This window comes from Eufriesea mexicana, unplaced genomic scaffold, assembly GCF_001483705.2.
Source record: "Eufriesea mexicana isolate 0111107269 unplaced genomic scaffold, ASM148370v2 scaffold474474821, whole genome shotgun sequence".
Taxonomy (NCBI): Eukaryota; Metazoa; Arthropoda; class Insecta; order Hymenoptera; family Apidae; genus Eufriesea; species Eufriesea mexicana.
Window position 1 is genome coordinate 385,139 of NW_016907964.1, and position 8,912 is coordinate 394,050.

Here is an 8,912-nt window from a genome sequence, read left to right on the forward strand (position 1 = left end):
AAATATACGTAATATTATAAGTCATTAAGAAACATATGTAATTGAAAATAAAATTTTAGTTATTATTTACACTTATACGAGAATTAAATATATTCTCATAAAAGTAACTATATTTATGTTTATGTATAACCGAAATTAGTAATAGGAGCATACTCTTAGTGCAAGGAAAAAGGAGAGGGGGAAACAGTTTATTTTTTTATGCATAATAGGTTTGATTAAAACTAAGAATTTCGAAAATGTCTATGGTAAGAAATTTAATTGTCTTTACTTATATGAAATTTCGTATTAAATTTTATCAACTTATTTTTATTATTGGAATAAATTAAGCGATTTTAATTAAAATCATTGCTTGACGTATTTTCTAACCTAATTTTTATATTAAAATAGTGAGAAAATAAAGAATTTGAAGATATTCACACATTAAATTCGAAATAATAAAAAAAGGATAAGTATAATCTAGAAAATAAAAAAATTAAATCATAAATATGATTTGTAATATGCATAAATGTATACATAATATATGATCAATATAACTCTATAAAAAAGTATATGTAGCATTCTTTATACTTCTGACTTAGAAAATGAAATAATTTTTATTTGTTATTGACGATAATGTATTTAAATAATATAATAAATTTATTTATAGCGACCTGATGATCATAGGCGAAAATGGAACAGAGAAGAGTACGAAAGAATAGCACTTCAGCGTCTCCAGGATGAAATTGCTGAAGAAGAATTAGGAATTCCAAAACAACCAGCAGTAAAAAGAGAGTTGCTCAAACAACGAGATTACAAAGTTGATCTTGAATCTAAATTAGGGAAAAGTGTTGTTATTAATAAAAATACTCCATCTTCGCAAACTGGAGGGTAAAAATAAAATTTACAAGATGTTTTGTGAAATTACAGAAATACAAGATAAAAACTAATAATTCACATAATAATGTTACACTTACAGGTACTATTGTAATGTTTGTGATTGTGTCGTCAAGGATTCAATTAACTTTTTAGATCATATTAATGGCACAAAACGTAATTTACTATAACTGTTATTTGTATGATTTTTGTATATTTTGCTTGGTACTAATTTACTTCACTTTCTTAGATCAACGTAATTTGGGTATGTCAATGAAAATTGAACGATCCACATTAGAACAGGTTAAAGCTCGCTTTGCAATGAATAAAAAAAAATTAGAAGAAAAAAAGAAAGACTATGATTTAGAGCAGAGAGTAAAAGAATTGAAGGAAGAGGTTTGTCTTACTATTTGTATATATTTTTTTAAAGAATATTTTATTTATTATTCTACTTTTTAATAAGATTACTTTTATTGTCTACAGGAAGAGAAGATTAAAGAGTATAGAAAAGAAAAGAGGAAAGACAAGAAAAGAAAAATTGAAGAAGTTAATGAGGATAGTGGTGGACCTTCAGATGAAATGGCAGCAATAATGGGTTTTTCTGGTTTTGGTTCCAAAAAAAAGTGACAATGAAATATTATCGGATTATTTGTTATAAAATGCCTTTTGATGATACATTTTAAAAAAAGAACATATTATTAATTTTTTGGAAAATGTTTCATTTGAGAATTGACATTGAACACTACAAGATCAGGGATAAATAAGACTGATCTTAATATAAAAATTTATCTTTGATATGAATATTTAAGTTTTCAACATAATTTAATTTATTCCCTCTTTCTTGTATGATCAATGTTCTGAATATACAGATAATTTTTATCCGTATTCAATAAAGGAAACAGTAATTAATTTCTTAAACACAATGAAAGTATGTTAATTTAGTGAAGGAACACAGTAAAAATACTATGAAAATTATATAAAGTAGCTTTGGCCTTATAAATTACTTATCATTAATGTACTTTAGATTTACTGCAATACTAAAATTAAGCTTTATGAAGTGTATTTACAGTTTTTCTGGACCAGCAATGTAACAAATATTATTTAAATAATGTTCTATGACTTGTCAATAAAAGTACAAGATTTTATACACAAAATTATTATGATTTTATAAAATTGCATTTAAAAGGATCAAAGAATGATATTCTGTGCAAAAAAATTCTTGATTTTTTGTACATCATTAAATTTTGTATACTTCATGTGTAATATTTTAATTTAAATATGTAACAGTAAAATTTACTCTTTGATTACGTCTGTTTACATAGAAACAAAAAAATAAATTCATCTTAAAAATAAATTTTATTTTTTATAAATATTAAACATTAGAAGTTAAGCAAATTTCACATTTGTTTAAAATTTTAGATGTAACAAAAGTCGTGATTGCTACTAAGATGTTACTTTGTTGTATCGCAATCATTCCTTCAACTTTCTCTCTTACACTTTCAATCTCTCGTTCCTTATCTTACTTTTGAAAAAGAGTAAGATATAATCTAAAGAAGAGTTCCATAGGATGTGTATTTATGTGTATATACGCATTCAGATACACGATCACGTATACTCACTCTTTCTTTCCTGAAGCCGCAGGAGAGAACGTATTGAGGATTGAAACCAAGTATATACGTTCCTCCTACCTAGAACTAAGCTCTGGGACCATTTACTTAGTTGATCTTAGCATCGTAGTTCAGTGTAGCCGAACACTCGTGGAGCGTTCACGAGTACCGCCATTTTTCCTAAGGTCAACTATTCGGAGTTCAGGAACTGGAAGTCACTATTTTGGATGTTTGGAAGTCGTTTCTTCGTGAGTTAGTTTGCACGTGATTTTTTATTGACTATGGTCAGTGCACGTGTGTCAGTGACATAAGTCAATTTGACATTTCGACATTTTATTTCTTTTATTTTTTACTGCCCGTAACATATGAATGAATGACAATTACAATTTTATTGTGCTCCATTAGTAATTAATATTGAAGAATTTAGTGTAATGTTATAACGTTCATATAACCTAACAAATTTGAAAATTTGTACTGCAAAAGCAATTGCGAACAACGAACTGAATTGCAAGAGTTTAAAAGAAAATGTGACGTTTGGCTATTTTCGTCGGAATGACAGAAACTAAGCGATCCTGTCAGAAGATTTATTATGTTACATTGCGAATGGACATCGATTAATTTGAATGCCTCCATGATAGATCTTACGAACGCGAGTGTTGGTGAACTGCTATTCCGTTATATCAAAAAGCAAGAAATTTGATTTAACAATGCCACGGACTCTTCAACCCATTCAGGAATGTAACTCCGGAAAGTCAAGTGAGTTTAAGAAACAAATATTTCATTAAATATTATTATAAAACTAAGATTTCATATAACGTGAATTTAAATTGAATTTATATTGTTTAGAAACGCAACGAGGTATATTAGCAATCACACTATAATAATAAAATATCGTAAAGATAATTAATTCGTAGGAAATTTCTACGAACATGCAATTCATATTAGGCTCATCATTATTTGTTGTTATTTCCATGAAATGAAAATCATCCTTTTCGGAACGTGTTTCAGCGGAAACAACACGTTACACGTGTTCGGTAAACTATGATTTCTTATTCTAAAACGACGCATACTTTCCCTTTTCTTTTCCACGGAAGTGAAAATGATCGGTCTAGAGTGAATTCTATCCATTATACGCCGTTTGCACGCTGCTATTTTCTCCGACTTTTGTTTTCAGAATTTCTGCTCACTCGTGCGAGATTGATCGCTACTATCGAACCAATGTACTGAAACGATTCATATATTGAGGCAAATTTCTCGTTTTTATATTGATATTTGCAAACAGATATTGATGATTTACTGATAAAGAATATTCTTTTTCTTTATTATATATGCAACAAGATGGTAAATATAGTAAGATAGTAAAACTTCTAATAATATATGAATTTAATGTATTTATAATATGACTAACGTTATATCATATTGTTTTTATATTATCGTATTGACAATATTATAATATCATAATAGTGATATCAATGCTACAGTTGATGCATAATGTTGATGATCTTAATGCTTGGCAATAGTGTTATTGTCGAGCTTAAAGTATTAAATGAAAAGCGAATCAAGAAAATGTAGAATTTTTCTTCAAATATAATTTATTGTAAAAAAAATATTTGTGTGTTATATAAGATATTAAGAAATAAAATTTTATAACTTTAAAGATTTATAATAGAATTTATAATAGAAATAAAAAATGCTGTATCAATATAAAATTTAAAATTAACTTCAAATATTAAATGCAAATGAAGAAATCGATTTGAAAATGTAGAAAATATATGAATCTGATAAAAATATTGTATTACAACAAAAATTGCTATTAATATTAACAAAAGATTATAATAATCCAAATTTTATTTTTGATAACATACAGCTATTTGAATATAACATCTCACATGCACGAATCATGAATTGGTGTATGTATATATTTTCAAATATTTTTGCCTTGTTCTACATTATTTGAGTTACATAAATTTTTCACTCATTGTTACAATTCACTATATTGTTTACTATGAACGAATAAATGAAGCTTATAATATATCTGCCTTGAAAGTTTCTTTATAAGAATAATATTTTATACTAATACTCTATTACAAATTTTATTAAACAAATATTTTAGTAAGAAGTATTTTTCATATTTTCTAATTATTCTCATTATTAACGTTATAAATAATTTATTACTTGCTCAATACGAATCATCAATTCATCTTTGGATCAAGCTTCATCGAGAAAGTAAACGTCGAAAGTCGCCGACAGGAGTTGTTAGATCGATTCTATTTAATGTACAACGTTATTTTAAAATGACGACAGTCATGTTCAGCTTTCTGAAAGTCTTTCGATGTACAGTTATTAAGATACGTATGTATAACGACATCTTTCAAATTTCGTACAACATTATCCTAGATTATTATAAATTTCTTCATGGCGAGTCAAATTAGAATGAAAAATTCGTTCCTCGTTGATTAATTTACCTTTAATCGTTGACCTTTCTTTCTTACATCTAGTAATATTCATTTTTCATAACGTTTTTATTCTCTTTCGTCATGCACTCGAACTTTATTCTCGCTGAAGTATGTTCGAAGAAAATATATCGTATCAATACTTCGAATTATACGTGCTCATTTTCAATCACTATTTTTTAAAACTGATAAAATATTTTAATAATCGAAATGCTAATAAATACTGCAAGTTATTCTTTTATTTTACCAGGATACAATTGAGGAAGAAAAATGACGAAAGAGAGAAATCTCGTGTTTAAAAAAGCTTTTGTTATCAAATAGAAAACGAGAATAATAATTACCGGGTTTAACAGAGCGGATCTATGTTCACCGTCACACTGTGATTTCAACGTGGACACATGACGCGATTAAATCATAATTTTAATTGAATTACATGCTTTTAATTTCGTACAACCTTACTTTGTAATTGCACCCTTTATAATTACACTATAATATCTCTTAATGGATCAGTATATAGTATATACTCGTTACCATATAACTTAAGAATCAAGAAATTATCATGGAAAAATTCTCGATTTCTGAACTGTAAGTACTTTGCGAAGAAACCATCGTACGTCGACTTACTGTCGAGCGTACTGTGACCTTCCAGGAGCCCAAGTATTGTGGAAGCGTTTACAAAATTTTGGGATATCCACATCCCTTCATATTTATCCATGATTATTGGCATGGTCCAAAAAATCATGCGAGATATAGCGCATGGTTCACAGGGTAGATGAAAAGGAAGGCGTACTAACCCACTATCCCATTACTGAAGCCAGGGAGTCCCATTGCTTAGGAAGGTGTGCACTGGCGGCACTTGGACCAAGAGGGGTTAGGGAGGGCACTTGGGAGGGCCGGTCAGGGGCTCTAGGGAGATTCTAGCGGGTCTAGATCGAGGGAACAAAACGGTATAACCCCTGCTAGGGCGTAGAGTAGTCAAAGTGCCACTTTCTACTCAGTACATAGGTCCCAGGAGGGTAAGAGAGGGCAATCACGGTGGGCCGCGAAGGAAAGGCAAGCCGCGAGATACCACGAGGGAGTCCCCGAAAGACCACGGTGATCTGAATATGTCAAACCGCGATAAAACGGCAATAAAAAATCTTACGATGATTTTTGAGGCATCTTTGTAAAGAGGAAACTTTCCCCTATAACGTATATTTAAAATAAATAGCAGAAAAAATTTATCGAGGTTCTTAAACTCGTTTAAATATATCGAAATTTTTAAAGACAAAAACTACTCTCAATTCTTTACTTTACTTTTTGAAATTCGGAAATTTTCGAGAACCTATTGTAAATGTACGTTAATGTAGTCGATGTGAACACAATCTGTATTAAAAATAAATAAATACATATATAACGTAAGTTATTAAGAATCGTAAATAAATAAGTAAATAAATGAAACGAATTATTAGAAATTTATAAACTAACTTATTAATAAAATTGATTTTCAGAAATTCAGAAACAACTTAAATATATATTTGAAATTTATAAAATACAGAAATAAGGGTGATATCAACTGAAAAATACTTTACCTCATTTTGTCTCACTGTGCGATGTTGCAACGACTGATCTCTCGATAGAACAAATCAAAAATTTGTTCTACTATGAAACCATTAGGTATTAATACAATGGAATGTAAGTTTCGATATTTGTGCCGGGTGAAATCGATGTCTGCTTAGTTTTCGAAATAACAGTACCTTGACATTGTAATATATAACTGGTAACTGTATTGCGAGTTTCAAGAATCGCTCGTCTCACAGGACTATGTTAGAATGCAGTTCTTTGAACTATTCTGCCGTCACAAGTCCTTTACGTTGACGTACTGTCGATGCGTTTTTATTACCATCTTGCTGCATCGAGAAATGACCGAGAATTAGTGAAAATCTGATATCGTGATAATAGAAGAAGAGATAAATAATAAATAAATTGATGATTTGTTACAAAATTTATATCAAAATTGTTTTCTTGCACACTCTACTCATCATCAAGATCGTCAAGCGTTCTAACATTTAATAATAATAAAGTTATTAAAGTTGAAATAAAGTTCGAAGTATGAAATAGTAATCCTAGTTAAATAGCAATTTCACATTTTTATACTCTTGGTTTTTCAGTTTGAAAATAAATAAAATAGACGATAAAAAATTAAATCGAATATTTTTGAATTATCCTTAATAAATGCTCCTGAAAGTCGCATAATCAGATAAATCAGAGTTGCGAAACGTAGCAATATCTTCTATTCTTTGATTTTGCAATTCTGTAATGTTTAATCTTCTAAACTTCGTCATCGTCATTACGTGGAAAGTTTTATACTTTTTTCCTCTTCAAAATGATTGGAAATAAAATTAATTATACCCGAATGAATTTTTCCTAGATTCATTTAGTTAGTTCTCGTGAAGCCACCTTTCTGTTAAATATGTTGCAATTTATCCGACATATTTTACAGTATATCCCCGTGATAAAACGTGACTTTCTACAAAGGCCAACGTTTATCAATTTTTTTAGCGGTATACTACTGTCCAGCTATTTATGAACAAGCATGCTTGCCTAAAGCGAAACGCGGAAGAATTTGCCGTTGGAACATCGGTATAGCCGGCCAGTGATCATCGAGCAGAATACTTCGACCTCTAACACCTGTTGAAGGCTCGTCTCTCGCTCTTTCTCTCTCTCTCTCTCTCTCTCTCTCTCTCTCTCTCTCTTTCTCTTTCTCCCCCTCTCTCTCAAGCAGCTTTGTTCATGAATGAAGGGTCTTGGAGTTTCAGCCACGGTTGTTCTAAACGTATGGTTCTCACGCGAAAAATCCATGTTTCCACTTTATGATAATCGGCATCCAGGATTAACGGTCTTTGCGATCCGCAATTTTCTGAAGACAACAGTTGGTTCTTTACACCGAAGAGACATTTGCATAGGTCGAAACTGCAACTGCAAAAATGTCGAATGTCAGAAATGTGGTAACCGTAACTAATTGTTCGACTTGATTGTAATTACAATATACGACTTATACCCATAACAATCCGTTAGATAAGCTAATGGTGTATGATTGCAGGTACACGAAAGTGGAATACGTACGAAGAAAGAAATAACGAGGAGATTGATTTGTAGAAATATACAGGGTGATTGGAAAGAAGTGTAAAATAAGTTATGGTTGTACAGTATATCGATACTACTTGAAATTATATTATATGTTTTCTAAAGTTAATCTAAAAATGGATTTATATTTTAAGAAGGAATTATGAAACAGTATTATAGAATAAATTTAATTTTACCGTATTAGCATAGAATTTCGTTATACTGTAATTATTTTCGGTTCACTATAAGGTATTTGTTTCACTTTGAAATCTTTCGTCAAATACAAATAATTAAGCTTCGGGTCTCCTGTGAAGTAAAAATATAGGTTTTATCTCACGCATTTGTCTGTATTAACATTAAATGTTACAACTCGTGCCATCGTATTACCTCAAATTTCCATTGCTCTTCTCTCTTATTGTACTTAACGAATGAATGGGTACCGCGGAACATCGGTGCTGCTCATTTTTGTGAACATTTCATTAGAGCAACGGCTTACCTGACGGATGTAAGGAACGATTCTCTTCAGATAATGGCGCGTAACCATGAGCTGCTCAATTAACCAGATATTGCGACAACGTAACACGTTTTGTGGAAAATCACCTAACCCAGATGATGGAAAAGGTAAAAGCTATTGCTTTTACGAAGGATGTGAAACCTTTTTCGTCATCCTGGTCACGAACGAGAGCCAGATCCATACGATCGACCTCCAGCCACCTCCACGACGACGAGACATTGTTTCTGGTAAAACTAAAGCCAAGAAACGACATTTACCTTTTGTGGTCGATCGGGTGCACTCGTCAAAGTAGAAGTTCCGAAATGATCGGAGATGGAACAAAAATCTAAAAGTGCCTACTAGTTACCATGTCTTGGGTGTCTTGATTCCATCGAGTTCAAC

At 30.6% G+C, this 8,912-nt stretch overlaps 1 protein-coding gene across 1 annotated transcript; it reads left to right on the plus strand.

Moving 5' to 3' along the window:
* Positions 1-166: 166 nt before the first annotated feature.
* On the plus strand, positions 167-1,479 carry LOC108548583 (zinc finger matrin-type protein 2). The gene is made up of 5 exons (XM_017901597.1): positions 167-245; positions 647-867; positions 956-1,029; positions 1,103-1,248; positions 1,336-1,479. The coding sequence occupies exons 1-5, from the start codon at positions 237-239 to the stop codon at positions 1,477-1,479; spliced, it is 594 nt and encodes a 197-aa protein (XP_017757086.1). The 5' UTR covers positions 167-236.
* Positions 1,480-8,912: the final 7,433 nt, after the last annotated feature.

Excerpts from the sequence above, each read along its gene's own strand:
- LOC108548583 (XM_017901597.1), top strand. Across the intron at positions 868-955 it reads CCATCTTCGCAAACTGGAGG|GTACTATTGTAATGTTTGTG; the intron begins GTAAAAATAAAA and ends TTACACTTACAG. Across the intron at positions 1,030-1,102 it reads TCATATTAATGGCACAAAAC|ATCAACGTAATTTGGGTATG; the intron begins GTAATTTACTAT and ends TCACTTTCTTAG.